General features: G+C 34.3%; 1 protein-coding gene across 3 annotated transcripts in view; it reads left to right on the forward strand.

Annotated features, from left to right (window-relative positions):
* CSMD3 (CUB and Sushi multiple domains 3) overlaps positions 1 to 20469 on the forward strand; it is a gene marked incomplete at both ends in the record, with an annotated part of 527537 nt that overhangs the window by 426842 nt on the left and 80226 nt on the right. For all 3 annotated transcript variants that reach the window (XM_079533061.1, XM_079533062.1, XM_079533063.1), the window contains 7 exons: positions 554 to 650; positions 1760 to 1864; positions 5374 to 5492; positions 7111 to 7180; positions 8144 to 8260; positions 12813 to 13022; positions 17041 to 17229. In XM_079533061.1, coding sequence (XP_079389187.1) covers positions 554 to 650; positions 1760 to 1864; positions 5374 to 5492; positions 7111 to 7180; positions 8144 to 8260; positions 12813 to 13022; positions 17041 to 17229 — 907 coding nt within the window. The remainder of the gene's footprint in view (positions 1 to 553; positions 651 to 1759; positions 1865 to 5373; positions 5493 to 7110; positions 7181 to 8143; positions 8261 to 12812; positions 13023 to 17040; positions 17230 to 20469) is intronic.

Consider the following 20469-nt stretch of genomic DNA (forward strand, 5'->3'; position numbering starts at 1 on the left):
TGCCTTACAGCATGATAGTGCTTACTTTTTCCCAGGAGATAAGTCATAGATGATAGTAATGAAACACAAGAGTCTGCTTTTATGTGGAGTAAGAATTGAAAATGTGAATTACATCATTATCGGATTGTTTTTAATTCTGTTTAAACTAGAAAGAATCACAAAGAAGCTGAAGTAATTGGCGATAGTATATATTTTCCCTTCAATGTCCTTCAAGTAGTCTGGGTATTAGAATAATATTCTTTGCCCAGATTGCTGAGTAACTCTTGTCAGTGATAATATGTAGTTGTCACTAAGGGTCACAGAACTCATGAGTCTGAATTGGCAATTAAATCCAACTGAATTGTTACAATTCGATTGTCTTCACTTAATGATATCTATCATTATCTTTACAATAACACTAAGGAACAACATTTTATGTTTGAAAGCAACAAAACTCCTGAGTATGCTGTTCTGTTCTGTTCTATTCTATTCTATTCTGATACATACAGTGTGGTCTGGTCTACAATGTATTTTTTGCCTTTTTTTTTTTTTTTTTTTTTTTTTTTTTTTGTAGGTGCAAGTGGTGAGTTTTGCTACAGAACACAACTGGGATTCTTTAGACTTTTATGATGGAGCTGACAACAATGCCCCAAGGCTTGGAAGTTATTCAGGTGACAGAAGATTTTACAATCAGTATTTCACAAAATCAACATGCATTGTAAACACACTGCTTTTTTCTATTTCTTTTCTGCATTTGCTACTCCTATAATTAACAACTGGTAGTATTTTTGTTATTATATTCATCATTCTAGTAGACTTTCATAAGGCTGAAAATCTGAAAATTTTAGGAATGAAATAATATTCATCATGCCAAGCTGTAGGCATGATGTTTACGAATATTAATCTCATTTGTCCACTCTTAAAGCAGGCATTAGAAATATTGACCTCTGAAGTTGATATCTCCTGAAATTATACATGATTGAAGGATGCATTCCTTATCTCTATTTTAGATAAATGAGACAGTTCTGTTTGCTCTTTTAAATTTTTCTTTATTCTACTCCATTCACAAGTATGAATGACATTATAGATGAGTTTTTTGTCTTGTCATTCTGAGTTTCTTGTTACAAGCTCATGCCAAAACACAAATAACTAATCAAGCACATTTTTAGGAATAGCCCTACCAAATGTGCTCACAGCTGCTTTATATATTTGGCTGTAATGTTTAAAGTTATTCCTGTTAGGAAGTTTGCTCTTGCTTTCAAGAAAATCCTAGTTGAATCCTTCTGTTGATAAAAGAGGGTGATATGAATTTGTATTAGACCCTTCTTCCCACGATGTCTATAGTTCATGTCTCTGATAATGTGGTGCACTGAAAATGCATTAAAACTTTCAATAAAGACAGATATTTGACAACCGTGCATGATGAAAGTGCTTTGGGCAACCTGATCTAATGAAAGATGTCCAGGCCAAAGCATAGGGAGTTGGACTAGATGATTTTGGCAAACCTGCCCATGGTGGGGGGTTTGGAACTAGATAATGTTTGAGATTGCTTCCAACCCAAGCCATTCTATAATTCTATGGTATTTAAGTGTCTCTTCCAACATAAACTATTCCATGATTTTATGATTCTATGACAAAATATGATAGAATTGGTTTTGTAACCTTTCCCTTTATCCCATCTTCTCCTTCCCCTTCACTCTTTGTCTTTTTATGGACACACACATTTATTCACGTACTTAATTTCTCTGCATTTCAGTAATATTTTTCTTTCTCTTTTCAGGAACAACTATACCTCCACTTCTAAATAGCACATCAAATAATCTGTACCTAAATTTTCAATCTGATATCAGCGTATCTGCTGCTGGATTTCATCTTGAGTATACAGGTAATGCAAAGGTGTTCAATTAATAAAGAGTGCTTTTCAGTTCCAGACCTAAGTGGTATGAAAGAATATTCCATCTTATTGCACATCATGAGCCTCATACAGTTCCTTCAATTCCATTGGTAAGATTCTCATTTAATGACATGGGTAAAATCTGAAACTGCAGGGACTGGGATGTTTTGTTCATATCGTTTCCACCTTTCTTTTTCACTTTCTCAAAGCGTACAACAGGAGTAAATGCACACCCAACAAGCTTCTATGGTAGACTCAGCAGTGGAGCCCTTTGGAATCACTGTGTTTGGCCCAGGGCAGCCCCTAACCCCTCCTCACAGCAGCTGTTCCTGCAGATCCTACTGCTATCAAAATCTGGATATTGTGACCAATAAAATGAAATACTCACTATATAATGTCATTTAAATATATAATAAATTGGGAGAATAATTTCAAATGTTTTTATTATTTCTGAAAAGACTGCAATTATAGACATACTTGCTATCTTAAAGAGATTGCCTGATCTGACTAGCTGGCATTCTGACAGTCATTGATGTTTTGTTTGAATTTTATTTTTACCAGGCTATTCAATTCCCTCTGCTCATATTTGCTCTGCAGTCTGATTTGCATAATTGTTTCATAGTTAATTCTTGTCAGTTTTACAGTATGCAGATCCCATGCTCTGATCTGATTAGTCTGTCGGAGAACACAGCCTTGCAAAAATGCTAATTTTTCCATGTCTAAACATTCATCATAGGTTATATTTATCCTTCTGTTTCCTTAAAATACAGATACTGTCTCAGCTTCTACAACCTTGGTGAGAAAAAACATAGGAAGTTAGGAAAATAAAATAACATGAATTTGAATCCAGTGCAAGTGAGAATGCCTCTGTGTTCACACTGTACAAAAAATTGCAGTATGTAGTGTACTACTGATATGCAGCTCTCATCCCTAAATAAAGCAAGCATTCACAGTATATTGTTACAAGTGTTATTGCATGCCAAAGACAATAGATGTAAGTTTGATAGGTGTGTACATGAATTTATACAGTTTGTATGAGAGAGAGTTTGTGTACGTATTCAAGATATGCTCTGTGAATGAGTACATAAAAGTAAAAGCTGAAAAAATGTGATTTAGGGAAGAATGTTGACATCTCTCAGAAGATAACTGGTATCTAGTAGCTCAGTGAACTATCAAGATTAATAATAAATTAATATTTCATGTACAAGTGATAGAGATATGCAATTAGAAAAATAATGCAGAATTTGGGATGGAGTGAGGAAATCTCAAAACAATGTTTAAAACTGTAAACTTTGTTAGAAATAAATGTAAGGGTAGAATTATTGTGAAAAATATTGAATTGCTGACATAGTAAACTGAATTAAAATTTTCCGTGGTATGCAGTATATTTTGTAAAGATATGCTGTTAAATAAATTACTGTGCATGCGTGATGGCTACTGAAGTGGAGTCTTGACGGAGTGGTCCGTCAACTATGAAATAGAATTAAGTGACCACAAAAACTTCATAAAATCTGTGAAATACACCATAAACCAATTAAAAAAAAATAGAAAATATTATCATGATTGTTTTGAAATTTAAAATAGAGACACACTGTTACAAGGCCTTACTGTGGCCTTCCAGTACTTGAAGGGAATGTATAATCAGGAAGAGGAATGACTGTTTACATGGGTGGATAGTGATAAGACAAGGAGGAATGGTTTTAAATTCAGACATGGGAGATTTAGGTTGGATATTAGGAGGAAGTTTTTCACTCAGAGAGTGGTGACGCACTGGAGCAGGTTGCCCAGAGAAGTTGTTGATGCTCCATTCCTGGAGGCATTCAAGGCCAGGCTGGATATGGCTCTGGGCAGCCTGGTCTGGTGGTGGGCAACCCTGCCCACATCAGGGGCGTTGGAACTCTATGATCATTGTGGTCCTTTTCAACCCAGGCCATTCTGTGATTCTGTCATCTCATCTAATGTCTTAAAACAGTAATGGACAATAGGAAATGACCAGGCTATGAGAAGCTGATAAAAATTTTGCAATTAATGTGGATCTTGACTTATAGGCACCAGCTGTTTCACTCTGTATATCCCTATATATCACTATCTAGGGAAGACACAGCCGCTATTAGCCATAGATTGAAGGACACTTTATGTTTTCCTTTGTCCAGTTTTCATCTTAATTTTCTTTCACATAATGTGTAAAATTTTGGATTGGGCTGAATTATGAATTTGATAAAAGAAATTTAGTTGAGGAGCAATACTTTCCCATCACTGCTATGAAAGAAGATGACAGTGTATTTTGTGTATGACATAGTGTATTTGGACTTTTGTCTCTTGCAGATTTCTGCACTGACGAGTCAGCTTAGTCAGGATTTTTCTCAGGATTTGAGAGCTAACAGTGTAAAATTCTTATCTTTATACTGAAATTTCACCATTAATGCACTGCTCAGAATATAATTCGTTAACTTGCACAGCCGCTCTCCTCTGCTCATCTCTGGCAAAACTTCCTGCCATGAAAGTCTGGATTATTTTTTAGAAAAAGTAAATAAAAAGTAATGATCATATTTTAGTGACAGTACTTCACATGATTATTGTGTTTCATTGGAACCAACATTGATGGAAGTCAATATGAGGAGTTAGTACATAGTTCTTAGTGAATATCTCATCAAAGTTAAATGATAAGCAATTGCCAAGTGAGTTGGCTGTAAATATTTTTTTCAATGTATTGCCTACTTCCAAATCTATTCCACATATTCAAGGATACACAAATTTGAGGGGAAATATGTATATCTTTCCATTCCTTTTGTTATAGAGAATCATATTATAAAACTTAATAGTGATCCCATCAATAATTGTTTTTCTACTGTTTTCACTTGTATGTTGAAACCTCAGATTTGTATTATATAAAACACATCCTATCGTAGAGTTTATGCATTCTATGCCCCTATGTATCTTAATTTACTCTTCATTTACCAGGTGAAATTTTATTAATTAGATAATTATTCTGTATGAATATAATTAGCTTTCTTTGAGATCATTTGAGTTTCTTTCATTGCTTTATGCATGATTCCCATAACATTCAATTATTTGTTTAAATTTAATTAAAAATTTGATGTAATATTCAATCTACAATATTGCACTCAGTGTAGCATTGCTCAGTGTTCTCTGGAATAGATGCTGAGAAAGGAAATTGTGTCTGCTCTCAGTTTCATTTAGGTAGGCTATGGTCAGTTCTGAGAGTGGCAGTAGGAATGAGTGAACCAGTAAAGAGATTTTTGCATTTAGACTGTAGATCTTTGGAAAATGTTTCTTTCTCTTTCTTTTGCTTGGAAATAAAGAAGCTTTTCTCCTTTTATGACAGTTTTTCCAAAATTAGTGTATTTGGATACTCATACAGACTGCTGGCATACAAGTACTTCCTAAAATATCAGTATGCTGTGCCAAAGAAGTTCAATGTGAATCTATTATCAGATTCTATGGTACTTTAAATGTCTGAACTTCTCAATTTTTCACAGCTATAGGTTTGGACTCTTGTCCTGAACCACAGACACCAAGCAACGGGATCAAAATTGGAGACAGATACATGGTTGGAGATGTGGTTTCTTTTCAGTGTGACCAGGGTTATTCCCTTCAGGTGAGCTAAGTTTCCAATTTCAAATGCCGCCTTTTTTTTCTTCGCTGTGATAATTGTTACGTCTGTCAAGTGGATACTGAATATTGATTGCATGATTAATTTGCAAAACTTACATGTATTTCTATAAAATATTTAATTTCCAACCTTCAAATTTTCTGTCAAGAGTCTGTGGTTCTGTATTTTTTCTTGGTTAGTGATTATAGCTTATCTATTACTGATGATGTCTTTCATATTTATAGCTGAGCTCTGAAGCTTTTGCAAATTAAGTTAAATTGCTTGATGAACAATATAAAAAGTGGACAACAGGAAAAAGGAAATGAAGCAGTGAAAATGATCATTGGAATCTATTTTTTTTTTGTTTCTTTATTGTAGCAAGTCATACTTGGGAAATGTCAATTTTTTTGTTTGTTTGTTTGATTTTGTTTGCTTGGTTTTGTTTTGCGTCCTTGTTTTGTTTCCAGACTTCAATGCAAACATGTGAGAAGACAATCGATAGTACATTCCTGAAATAAAGGAAATACACTGGAGCATAGGCTGCGCAAACACATAAGAAAATACTCCTCCTTCCATAATGTTTTTCTGTCATGTAGAGTGTGACTTTGTCCATTTATTTACTTATTTACTTATTCTAGAAATGAGCAGATATGCCTACTTCTACCTACGGAGAAAGTGCGTTCATTTTTATTCTAGGAGAGGTAGTGAATGGTTTGCACAGTAATAAATAAGCTATTTGTAATTACTCTGGATGTTTTACAGATACTTGGTTCCCTCAAATGTTACAGACTCTGAACTGACAGGGAGATTTAACATTAAAATTAACAACTTTTTTTCATATGAATACTAAGGAGACAAGATTTTTGTTTGCACTGTGTGGTTTTGCAAGAAATCCCAACTACAGTTTTCTCCAAGGAAGTTTCATTTTAATTTGCTGTCCTGGGAATGCAATCACAGTTAGGTGAAGCTGATGAACAGTAAAAGTAGTGGTTTACTCTGGTGGATTTTTTACCAAGTCTGCAACAGATTGCCTTGAAATCGTAACGTCTACTCTGTTGCAAAGAGACACTGTTGTGAAGACTTTCCTTAAATATCTGAGTTTTCGGCTACTTAAGCTATTTCATAGTTGAAGGTAAATACTAAATTTAGAATATAAAGTCACAGAATCATTCATTATGAATTTAAAAATGTTAACCTGGTTGTATCTACCGTGTATAGTTAGTATCTTTTTTCATATTCCACAAAATATGCAGATCAGCTGTATGTATACATTGTTTCAATGAGGTCTTTATATTCTAAAACCTTGAATTAAATTAAAGCTGGTGTTTTGAAATTCATCTGGAGACTGTTAGAAACAATATTAAGGGAATAAAAACAATTTTCTGATTGGCTAACTGTCCCTTGGTTAAGATTACATTGTGCTCTGTTTTGAAGGTTTGATAAAATTCAGTGCACAGTCTACATTTTTCTACTTTTTAAAATATATTCTGAGGGGTTTTTTTGTTTTTTTTTGTTTTGTTTTTGTTTTTTTTTAATTATTAATCTATTCTATTGGAATACTAATCATGTAGTACATGTTGTATACTCTTTACTATGCGAACTAGCAAATGTTGTGTCATTTTAGGGACATTCACATATCACTTGTATGCCTGGACCGGTAAGAAGATGGAATTATCCGATTCCAATATGTTTAGGTATGTTCATCATAAATGAAACTTCTTAAACATGTCAGAACGAAAAATCTAGAGATATGCAAATGTGGAGAGAAAAAAAAAAAAAAAAAAAAAAAAAGAGGAAAAGTGAGATAACTTAAAGTGCAAAAGGCCAGACTGAAATGAAATTTTTTCAGTATACTGCAGATTTTGGCAGAACCTCCCTGGAATGCACTGTCAGATGGAGAAAGAATGAGATATGCACCAGTCATTGTTTCCTGTGTTAGCTGTGAGACCTCCAGAAATCCTTACAAACATAGTTCATTTATTTATGAATCATTTCCACAGTAGATGATGAGTACTACAGAAAATACTAAAATAAAAATAGCATTACATTGTCATCTCTGATGAATGTACCAGGAGGCAAGTGTGCCCTATTTAACAAGATACATTGTTGTTCAAATCAACCTATATAGAAGACTATATTAATATTGTTGGAGAAGCACTGGAAGCCTGCCAGAAAGCTAAAGAAAGTATCTGACATGCACTACAATATATTCTCTTTAGGTGATAAATAAATATGTCAGTTATAAAGTCCTTTTAGTATCCTTTATCGCTGAATAGAAGACTTTTTGTTTGGGTTACCCAGTAATAAAATTTATTCATATTTATAATCTTCAGTGTATAGAAAACAAGATGCTACAGATCTCATTATAAATGAAAACCATTATTAAATTGTTATTAAATTATAAACAAAGTGGGCAGAATGAATGCCTATCCTCTGTCCAAGTGCATGTGTCCCTCAAATTAAAACCTAGTCAATTCAGATAAAGACAAATATGTATTTTTAAGTATCCACTTGTAAATTGCTTTGTAATAAGTATTTAGTGGTATAGGAATGTTTATGTATCTTTTGAAATATAAACCTTGGCATTATTTATTATTTATATTATTTACCATACTTTTTTGAATAATGTCTTCTGTCTTTTTTTTTTTTTTTGGCAGCACAATGTGGTGGTGGCATGTCAGACTTCAGTGGAGTGATCCTGAGCCCTGGGTTTCCTGGCAACTATCCTAGTAGTTTGGATTGCACATGGACAATAAAATTGCCAATTGGTTTTGGTATGTGTTTTCTCAAGAGCCAAGTTGGTTTTGGTTTAGAATGGTTTATAGATTCAAAACACAGTATATGTCTTAAGAAAAAAAAAAAAAGAGAATTTTGAATTTATTTAAAGAATTAATCAGAACCTCAAAAAAAAGGTTAAGAATTAAAAACCTACAGTTTTTCATTTAAAATACACTGTGATTTTAGATACTATTGTTTAATTGGAATTTAGCACAGTTTTTTAACTAAACATATTTGTTTTTTCTTTGTGAGTCCATAAATCCAATAAAAATATCTCAAATATTTTAAACGAAGTTAGTATCACTTTAGGAGGAGAAAAAGCTACATTTGACTTGATTCGGCTTTTTTTGCATGTCCCTGCTGAATATAGGAGCAGAACAGAAAATATTCTGGGAAGGGATCTCTAGAAGCCTCCCACTGAAAGCAAAACTGTCAGTAATGCTACATCACATCTGCTGTGATTGGCATATTCTTCTCAGCAAGGCTGCTGCTCACTCAGTCCATTCCCAAACCATACAAACAGATTTCCCATATGCTCCATGTGCAGAACTTATTAACTTGTGCAAACCTTTGAGCTTTCTTAAGGATTGTTGACCTAGTCCTCCAGTTTTTTTTCACTTTTCTCTTGAGCACAAGCTGCTGGTATACCAACCATAATCCGATATTTAGTATCCTCCACAGATTTGTTCAAGGTGATTTCTCTTAATCCAGGTCTCTCAGGAAGACATAAAATAGTTTAGTCTCTGGAACCCATGGAATACTGTCTCTGTTGCTGGCTACCAACTGGATATCAAACAATTACTAACTGTAGTCTCAAAGTTCAACTTTTTCTTAACCCACTTCCTGCCCATTTACATATTTTCACCTAGATGAGAATGCTATAGAAGATAAAATATGAAACCATAGGATAGTAAGAGTATTATAATCACTCTTTGCTTTTGTCAATATACACAGTAATTTAACCATAGAAGGAAGTCAGTGCTGATCATATGTAATTTTCTGTTAGTAAATCCAAGTTGTCTACTCCCATGTTCCTTTTGTCTTTTATGTGATTGGAAATTGGTTGCAGTTAGACATAATCTTAGTCCACAGCTTCTCTCTATAACCTTTCCATGGGCTGCAGTGAACATGCAGTTGTCATTCCTCTTTTATGTCTCAAGTTATGCATCTTCAGCCTTTTTTTTTTTTTTTATCACCAGGAATTTTGTATAGACAATGAAAGTTCTTCAATTATAATGTAAAACCCTCTTAAAATCTTTGTGTGGCTCTTATATATATACTATTGCAAAATTTTGATTAAAAGCTAGCCAATAAGATTGATCCATCTAAGTTTTTACATTTCTGGTAGTTGTATAGGAGCATGTGTACTTCTTGGAGTTCTTCTTTATAAGTTGGTTGAATGGCATTCTCTTTTTCATATGTGTCTCAATGTTTTCCATTTGATAACTAGCATCTTCTGTCATATTCTTTTTCTCATGATAATTTTTCTCTTCAGCAGATTTGTCCCTTCAGGAGTAGTGAATGTGTCACCCCAAATACTTTCTACATCTGTTCATATTACTCCTCTGTTCTTTTTTAAATCACGTCTGTTATCTTTTTAATTTTAAGTCCCGTGAGTTTGATTATCTTATGATTTACACGAAAGCCATTTATTCTGCATGAGTTGTTTAACATGAAGATTATTAAACGTTCTGTAACACTAACTGAACAGTATCTATTATTGTGGGAAATACATAATCTTGAGATAGGGATTTCCAAATGTAATCCAACTGTTATGTGTACATTTCATTCAAAAGACTCAAGATTAAAGTTAACTGTTGTGGTTTTATTATTATTATTTCATTCAAATAGCACTGATACTTTATTATACCAAAAACCTGTTAATGAATAAATAAATGTGTGTGACAAATGGAGTCAAGCAAGGCTGAGCAATAGATTAATATTTGGAAAAGTTGAGGTTGTTCAGGAATTTGCAGAAAAAGACAAAAACATGGATTGATAGGCAAAATGTTAAAACTTCCTTGTATCATAGTGAGTAAAATAGAAGAAAATGTCAAAGATAGCATGAGTTTGGGGTTATTAAGAAATGGCAGCTTAAACTTTGGACAAGTTTTGTTGAAGGAATTCAATAAAACACTAGGTCTATAATTATGGATAAAAAAATAGCAAGATTTGGAAGGTAGGCAAAATCAAATAATTACAATTTTAAGCAGTGAATATAGAGTATCTTCTTGGAAAGAAGGACAGAATTATTATGGTAATGTTAATTTAATTTCAAACAAGTCTTTTTTTCTGTGGCATATAATATATTTTTCATAGGCTTTCTGTGGCATCTGGGAAGAAAGCTCTAAAAGGTAGTGAAAAACACCAGCCATTACTGTTCAGGAGTTACTAAATTATTCATGAGTTTTCAATAATTGATTTGACATTATATGATTTTCTTTCAGTGATATGTGAAATCGTGTTGCTTGTCTTTGTCAGAAACACCAGCGGAACTCAGTTATTTTCCTAAGGAAAGTACCATGTTATCATCCTATAGTTGCACTAACTTCAGACAAAACACTTGCACCATTTTGCTGTATTTTATTTAGAAACATGTATAAACCACTAAGTGCTTAAAGGGCCTTATAACTATTCATTTACACTTTTGAGACCATAAAATAATATATGTAATCTGAATTGTATTCATATTTACTGTGTCTCATAGTATATATGTATATAAATGAAACATTTTCTCCTCTGTAAAGTGAGAGATCAGTTTATATACCATTAAAATGCAAATGTCCCATGGGTAGAATTCAGGCACTTTATGTGTCACACATACACACACACGAAAAAACATTTTTTCTTTTAATAGAAACAAATCCTGTTTTATGTAATTAAAAGCAGGACAGATTTCTAAAAAAAATCCTAACTATTTAAAAAAAATAAGTTTCAAAAACTAAATGGAATGCAGTCAACCTCAGAATTGAAATTTGCCCTATTCATATAATTATTGAATCACAGATCTCAATTTAGAAGGAACACACAAGAATTATCAAGTCCAACTCCTCGCTTCACACAAGGCCACACAAGGGTTTTGAAAGAGCATTGTCCAATCTCTTATTGAATTTCAGCAGGTTGGTACTGTGAACACTGCCCTCGGGAGCCTGATCCAGTGCCAGACCACCATCTGGCGAAGAACCTTTTCCTAATGCCCAAACTGACCCTTCCTGACACAGATCCACACTGTTCTCTCAGGTCCTCTTGCTGCCACCAGAGAGATCAGCACCTGCACCTCCGCTCCCCTTGAGGATATTATAGGCCATCATGAGACTTCTCCTGCCTCATCTTCTCTAGGCTGAACAAATAAAGTGATCTCATATGTCTTCCATCCTAAATCCTTCAATCATCTTTGTTTCCCTTCTTTGGATGCTCTCCAGTCTTTCTACATCCTTCTTATATTGTAATGATTGAAAACACACACAGTGCTTAAGATGAGGCTGCATCAGTGCAGAGCAAAGCAGGACAATCCTTTCCCTCAGCCCACTAACAGTGCCATGTCTAATGTGCCACAAGGTACAATTGGCCCTTTTAGTTTCCAGGGCATACTGTTGACTCAGATTCAACTTGCCATCAACCATATCTCTTTCCATTTGGCTGTTCTCAAGCTTCTCTACCCATCTATACATGTACTTAGGGTTACCCCACCCAAGGTGCAGAATCTGGTACTTTCTTTTGTTAAATTTCATGTAGTTGATGATTGCCCAGCCCTCTAACTTCTCAATAACTCTTAGCAATGCCTCTCTACCACCATGGGATTCAATAGCTCCTCCTAATTTTGTAATGTCCGCAAGTATATTTAGTATGCATTTGAGTACTGTATCTAGTTCATTTATAATAAAATAGAAAAGAATGGGACCCTGAATGGAGACCTGTGGTACCTCATTAGTGACTGACAGCCAGCTTGACATAACCACATTTACAGTAACCCTTTGAGCCTGAACCATCAACTATCATATTATGTATTATATTCATATTCATATTATGTGTTATATTCACCCACCATATTATGTATTTTTCTAGCTTTATGCTGGATGTTTTGTCCAGAAGGATACTGTGAAAACAGTATCAAAAGTTTTGCTGAAATCCAGATTGTTTAAATCAACTGGCTTCTCTTGTTTAGCTAGGTGGGTAACCTTGTTATGAAAGAAAATTTATGTTTGTGAAACAGGATTTTGCCCTCATGTGTTGGCTGTGACCAATGACTGAGTTGTCATTCAAGTGTTCTTCATTAATAAATAGCTTAGTATTCCAAAAGGAGAATATAATTATCTTATGGTTCAATGCCCTAGATCAGGTTTGCATTACCTTGTTAACATCTCAGGATTAGTAAGGTATGAGAAGAAAGGATGCCTCTCGCTGAATGCCATGAATTATACATGAGAGCATAACATGCATTTCCACTGTCACATTGTTTTCTGATATTATCAGTCTAAAATATACATACTTTATTTCCCTTCACTGGTAGTGAAATGAGTGGCTTCTAATTTCTGCTGTATTTTTCAGGTGTCCATTTACAATTTGTAAATTTCTCGACGGAGACCATACATGATTACTTAGAAGTCAGAAGTGGATCTACAGAAACTAGCACTGTTATTGGGAGACTAAGTGGCCCTCAGCTACCAGCCTCTCTGTTCAGCACAACTCATGAAACTAGCTTATATTTTCACAGTGATTACTCACAGAATAAGCAAGGATTTCATATTGTGTATCAAGGTAAGAGTTTGATATTCTTATGTGAAAACAAGATGACTGTTGAAGACTGCTTCTTGATTTCGCAGTCCTGAGAGTTAAACATTAAATAAAAGTGACAATGAAAAAGTAATTGTGTCCCTTTAAAAATAAGTTAATGTACAGGCAAACGTTCATATCTGAATTTGGTTGGCATATTAATTTACATTGCAAGGATTTATGAAATAAGAATCTCTGATGTTTGATCTTCATAATTGTATGGAGATCTCAATTTTTTGTCTTGGGTTTGAGAAGAAAAAGTTCTAAATACTGCTTTAGAGCTCGTGATAGGCTTGGGTAGAGTAATGTTAATCCAAAAATCTCCTAATCCATTTAATTTCCTTGCTGGTAATTTCACTGGAAGCTTCTTTTTCTATTGTTCCAAAATAGACAATTCTAGACTAGTGTGGAGATCATAGTTCCTTTTTATATAATTGTTCATTCATTTAAAAGGAACTGTGTCACCACTTTTCACAGAAAAAGACCAAGTGTATAGTGCAAACTATCTTGTTTTCATGATGTTAGTAATGTCAAAAGATGATTTTAAGAGATTTTATTTATAGTGTTTTGTTACTACCTTTTCAAGAGTAACAAGTCTGAATTGATTTGAAGTCTTATGTTACATTCTGGAAGAGAGACACTGCAAAAAATGCTAGCTTTTAAAGCAAAAATCAATTTTGAACTGAACTGCTTGGTAAGATTTTATTCACTTCTATGTGGAATACGATATAATTTGTAGCCAAAAGGAAACTTCAAAATCTACCCACAAGAAGAACAGTAAAAGATTACTGCTATTAATAAATAAAATGACAGCAGTCATTTTACAGATGCTGCTATTTGTGAGCAGATAATTCCAATAAAATTCCTCTCTGTTTTTTATTATGCAAGAGAAAATTGTTTCTATCAAACAGTTACAATCTGAAGCATACTGATTTGCAGATTTTGCATTGCATGAATGTTTCTAGTTCTATAATAAAAAGCCAATGTCTTGGAAAAGATCACCAAGATCAAAGAATCAGAGAATCATTAAGATTGGAGTAGACCTTCTAGATCATCTAGTTCAACTGTCCACCTACCACCAAAGTTGCCCACTAAATCATGTTTCTTAGTACCACACCTAAATGTTTATTGAACATTCCCAGGGATGGTGACTCAAACTTCCAACTTCCCTTGGCAGCCTGTTCCACTGCCTGACTATTCTTTCAGATAATAATTTTTTCCTAATATCCAACCTGAACCTCTCCTGGTGCAACTTGAGATTATTACTTCTCATTCTATCGCTGCTTATGTGGGAGTAGAGGTTGACCCCCACCTCACCACAACCTCCTTTCAGATAGTTGTAGATAACAAAAAGGTCTCCCCAAGCTTCCTCTTCTCCAGATGAAACAATCCCAGTTCCTTAGTCATAAGACCTGTCATCAAGTTTGCTTACTACAAAATCTTTGATAATTCATAATAGAGCCTTTAAATTCTTCTGACAAAACCCAGTAAGATTAGAGACAGGCTTATCTTTCCTCTTCCTCTTTCCTGAGAGTGTATAAACAGAAACATTTGTATCAGAAATGTTCCGTCTAACTCATCATGATATTTATAACTGGAAAAATATATGCTGCTTATTAGCACAGAAGCATAGCTAGTTTCTGTGATCCATTGCTTTTGTACTCTCCCAGCATCCACAGTTGTTTTTAGATTACTATTACTATTACTGGAGGATTTGACAACATATTTGTATTCAGACTTGTTCCTATCTTCATGGTTTTTTTTAGAACTTTGGTCATATCCTCTTCAAAATTCTTTTACAAAGCTCTGCTTTTGCTTTACCAAGAAATCATGTTTAGCCATATGCCCTGTGAAGCTATTTCTTATTATAGGAAATTTGTATTATTACATTCTCATGCTACCATATAAGTCAGACTCCTTCTGAAGTACTTACAGATGTGATTAAAGCAGTGCAGAACCATGATCTGATAGGACAGATCTTGATGGGACATAAATGTTGGATCAGCAGCTCTTCTGGTTGAACTGTTCTTGCTTCTGGTCCTCTGCCTTATCTATTCAGTATAATATTTTTGTATTTACTTCAAATTGATCTAGTGTCTTTGACCTTTGTAGTACAGGCACTGTATCTTGTTTGGAAATTTGGTATCTTCATCTAGAAAGACAAAAGAATTTACTGAGTTTCTTTCACTGTGGCATCTATGTATCCAGAAGAGTCCTCTGTGCACATTTGGCATCAAGTGACTTACCAATTCCTCAGCTTATTTCCTGCTTCTGATGTTGTTAAGTACTTTTATAACTATTATCTGAGACATCTTCTGGAAGATATTTTTCAAATTATTTTTGTTCTCTTTATTTGCTATTTAAATTTGGCCTGCTATGTTTTACAATTTTTTGAAAACGCAGTCTACTTAGTCACATGGATACTTTTCTGAACCACTATGGAGTTGCTTTTTTTTTTTTTCATTGTTTGTATTTTGAATTGTAGAGTATGTTTTACTTCTTCTTTTAAAGCAATGGGAATTTACAGACTGCTAATTATTTGTAATCTACACTACCTCATTTATATTGATTATATTTATATACCTCAAGTACATTCACTTTCAAAAAAATGTAATATTTCTCTGCTTGGTTTATTTGACAATTAAACTGCGTATGACTTCTGTTATGAACTGTCTTTCTGGTGAATAAGGATTGAATACCAACTTTCTTCAAAACTAAATTACCCAAATCTTTTATTGATAAATTTCAAACTTCTTGTTCTAGGGAAAAAGTATTCCCTACATTCGAAGTTGTATTTCTACAGGTCCTCTCAGTGAGTTATTGATCTAGTTCATTCATGTATATTTGGGTATTCCATTATTGCTACATTTTCTCTAATTGTACTTGAAATTTCCTGTTCCTAATATGAACGTTGTAGAGGCAGCTCAGCATTACATTTATGCTTAGAAAGTATTCTGCTATGAGTGTTCTGCAGTGCTTCTTTTTTCTTTTTCTTTTTTCTTTTTTTTTTTTCCACCTGATAATATTTTTCCACTATTAGAAACTTAAAAGTCATAAGCAACAATGCCATTCTCCCACCTGGACTCTTTTTCTTTCTCAGTGTTAGGAATTCTGCTGCTCTACGCGGTGCCTTTCACATCAAAGCTGCTGGTTTGTTCAGGCATTCTATTTCTCGCATCTCGTGTTTTAGGCTTCTGTATCGGTGTGCATGCTTCTTAGTTTGGCTCTCCTTCTGTTCCTTAATACTGTACAAAGTACTAAATATGTCCTGCAGAGTACCTGATTTTCCTTTGCTATTTATTGCAATTCTGTTTGTTCATCTTTCTCCCACTCTTTTTAAGAGGTGCATTGACTTTTAGCCTCATCCCTCCCGTGGTAACACATTAATTTTCTGTACCTGTTAGTTTTTTCCATCCTTCTAGATTCTTCCATCCTTCAAGATTCTTCCACAGCTTCTTAATTTTAATAGACAGGAGCTTGGACCTTTTTTGATTGAGAAGCATTTTCACTTTGTAAATTGCAAAGGCAATTTGTAGCCAGTGGCCTGTGATTTTAGACATATAAATGCATTAATTCTGTACTTACAAAAGTAAAAAAGGTCAAATTGAGAGGCTAGTTTCACTTTTATCTTTGCAGATACTTTGTTTAAAAAAAAATGTAGGGTAGATTGTTAGTTTTGTTTGTTTGCTTTATGTTTTCAATCTGTAGAGAACATAAGATCCTTTCAACTTTGGTTACGGTAGTATGTTTTCTATCTTAGGTTTGGAAATGTGAATATGTTTTTATGCATATTTCCAGAATTGATGTGGGAACACTTTTGAGTCTCGTTGTGCTGGGAATTATGGCATGTGAAATGTCTCAAGTTGTTTTTTATATTATTATTCTTACAAAAAGCATATATTTTTTGTTTGTTTTTTCTTGTTTCTGTATTTTGTTTTTATTTTGGAAACTCTAAAATGAATTAAAAAAAAATTACTTTCTCTATTGTTGTTATCTATTTCAGCGTATCAACTACAAAGCTGTCCTGACCCTCGACCATTTCGGAATGGTTTTGTTATTGGGACTGATTTTACCGTGGGACAAACTATTTCATTTGAGTGTTTTCCTGGCTACACATTAATTGGAAATTCTGCCCTGACTTGTCTTCATGGTGTTAGCCGTAACTGGAATCATCCTCTGCCCAGATGTGAAGGTGTGTTGTGAGTGGCCTAAGAACCCTTCAATATTTGTAACTCCTTAAGATCTGTTAAATGAAATTCTTTCAGCTTTTCAACTAATAGAGACCTATATTTTATACTGTAGTATTTGCAGAGGAATTACCCAATTCAGTGTATGAATTCTTTTTGCAGAGAATCTGAAATGTTTGATAGAACTGAAAACTTATCTGTTAAGTTTATTTTTAGAAGGTTAGGCATAAAGCCCGGAATAAGGAGATCTGTGCAGCTTATATATGTAAGTGGTGCTACAGAATAAAAGCTCTACACTGAATCAAGTTAAAAAAGAGTCAAATATTGAATTTCTCAACTCTGGCTACTTATATTGTTTTTTAAGTTGGAAAAAAATATGCCAAAGATGGTATAAAGTACAGTTGTCTTCTAAACAGTGTTGTTTGAAGACTTTCCTGTTTACTTTTTTGTGAATGGGATTTTTTAAATTATATTTTTTTAACCTCTTACGTTTTCTTTTTACACTGATATCCTTACAGTAAGTAAGCAGATTCAAGGAGCTGTGACTTGCGCATAGATGAAGTTTTAAGGCAGATTGAATGCATATGATGATGTATACAATATTTTTTATCCCTAACTATACTGAAAGGAACCTGTACCTATGCAACAGGCCAAAGGTCAGTTATCCAGACTCTGAAACAGAGAAGGACGGATGTTGAGTTAGCACAGAAATCTGAAGTATCTGTGTACCACAAAATTTATTTTTCAAAGAGCTGGCATTTCTTCCACATGAAATAGCTAATTGCTGGAGTCTCCAGGCTTGTCATAATTGTGACAATATTCAGACAGAAGTTAGTTTCCTGAAAAATCATAGACATGAATATACTTCACATTCATGACTGTCATCCTGAAATCCTACACTGTAAGTTCCAAACATTTAATAATTACTGATAGTAAAATTATTGATATGTCTAAACATAGGTTTCCACAAAGGTGAGGTTGATATGAGGTGGTAAGCATTTACTTTCGTATAACTAAAACACCCCCTCACAGTTTCTGGAGGAGTACTCATGTTAAAGGCCTGACTTCTCTGTATGTTGAATGGAAAAAGCTCAGAATTAAGAGTGCTACTTAAAATACTGAGCAAGTTGAAAAGGAATGTCTGTAAATAATAATAATAATGATAATACCAATAGCAATAATAATAATAGTGTATCACAATGCATTATTATTTTTACTGCTGTCTGAATTTCTTCGTTGTATTCTGAATCATCTACTTAAATTTATGTATTTAAATTAGAAGCTTCATTACTCTAAGATCCTTCATGAGGCAGTGAGCCATAGGCTTTTCTGGGAGATGCAGTAGCTAAATTAAGACCTATCTGACACTGAATTCAGAGGGAGAAACTTATCATATAAAAGAGAGATGACACCTCCACAGTCTGTCTTTTGAAAGGCTAAGAAGTTAATTAATCAGAAATGAATTTCAACTTTCATTTTCTGGATCCTAAGGGAACAGTAATGGTTCACATCTTAACTGCTAAACAGCTGAGCTTTTCATTATCAGTTAGTTCTTGCTGTATTTTCTGTGACTCAGAATTAAGGCAAATCATGTACTGAAATGGAGTGACTGGATTTCTTTGAATTACCTTACCTGAATCTGCAATTCTAAGCTACCTTAAAGTGTATTGCTGTGCAGGATATCACCTCAGATGAACTTCCTGTGCTGCTGCTAGAAGTTCATTGTTTCTACTTAATATGATTAGAGAAGCAGATAAATGACCAAGTGAAAGCTGATCATGAGGCTCTAATTTGTGTTGCATGATTCCAGACTGCTAACATTACTTAGATTTTCAAGAAATTTCTAAAGTTACTTGTCATTCATTTGTTTTGGTATAAATATTTATTGAAGTTTTTTTAGTAAAAGTTTTGACATTTTTACATCCTACACATATATATTTATTTCATTATTTGTGAAAGAAAAAGATTAGGAATCTATTAGTTATACGTATTTTGGTTTGCAATTAAGTTCTCATGTTTCAAAGCATAAAATTGAAGTTTATATATCTATATATATCTGACTAATAGCAGTACAATATGCTTAAAATTTGTGTTTGCTTTATTCTGAGGCTGCATATGCTATAACATATGCTGAAGCAGACTGTCTAAATCAACTGTGACTAAACATTCTTCCTGTTTGAATAGTTTTGCATCCTTTTTCCCCTAAAATTCATGTAGACTGTGCTCAGTACCAGCTAATCCTCTTTGACCCTTCTTAACTTGTCTTTCTCACTTTCATCCCTGTTCCCTCTCCTCTTCCAAGAAATCTCATTGCTGACAGTCATCAGCCCTTCATTCCCTAAGACCTGGCTACAAAATCAATTTTGTCAGCATTACTTACTTACTTGAGAAACTAAAAGCTGAATAAGATTAGTATATCAGGTGAGGTGTGAAACTGAAAGTCTTTTTACCCTGCAGTTCAGAATCAAAGTTGATATTTATAAGCCATAACACATGCTTTACCTAAATACAAATAATGCACTGATAATCCATATCAAAATATTGTTTTTACAGGTCACAATTTTGTTATTAGGGAGAGTGGTCAGAAGACTCGGAAGCTTCCCCATATGTTGTGTTAAAAGAGTAATTACCCAGTTCAGCTCTACAGATCTGGTCATAGCAGGGAAGTAATCATCCCCCTGTACTCTGCACTGGTGAGGCTGCACCTCAAGTACCTTGCTCAGCTTTGGGCCCCTCACTACAAGAAAAACATTGAGGCCCTGGAACGTGTCCAGAGAAGGGCAACAAAGCTGGTGAGGGGTCTGGAACACAGGGCTTATGAGGAGTGGCTGAGGGAGCTGGAATTGTTTAGTCTGAAGAAGAGGAGGCTTAGGGAAGACCTCATTGCACTCTACAACTTCCTGAAGGGAGGTTGTGCTGAGGAGGGGTTTGGCCTCTTCTCCCACGCAACAAAAAGGACCTGAGGAAATGGCCACTTGTTGTGCCTGAAAGATTTAGATTAGGAAAAGGAAAAAAAAATTCTCTCAGAAAGTAGTCAGGCACTGGAATGGCCTGTCCAGGGAGGTGGTGGAGTTGCTATCCCTGACAGTGTTCAAGAGGCATCTGGATGAGGACCTATGAGATATGGTTTAGTAGCTTGTGGTACTAATGGTAATGGGAGGATGGTTGGACTAGATGATCTTGTAGGTCCTTTCCAACCTTGTGATTCTATGATTATATGTTTGAATGGCTCTTACAATCACCCT

This window comes from Tetrao urogallus (genome assembly GCF_951394365.1).
Source record: "Tetrao urogallus genome assembly, chromosome: 3".
Lineage (NCBI taxonomy): Eukaryota > Metazoa > Chordata > Aves > Galliformes > Phasianidae > Tetrao > Tetrao urogallus.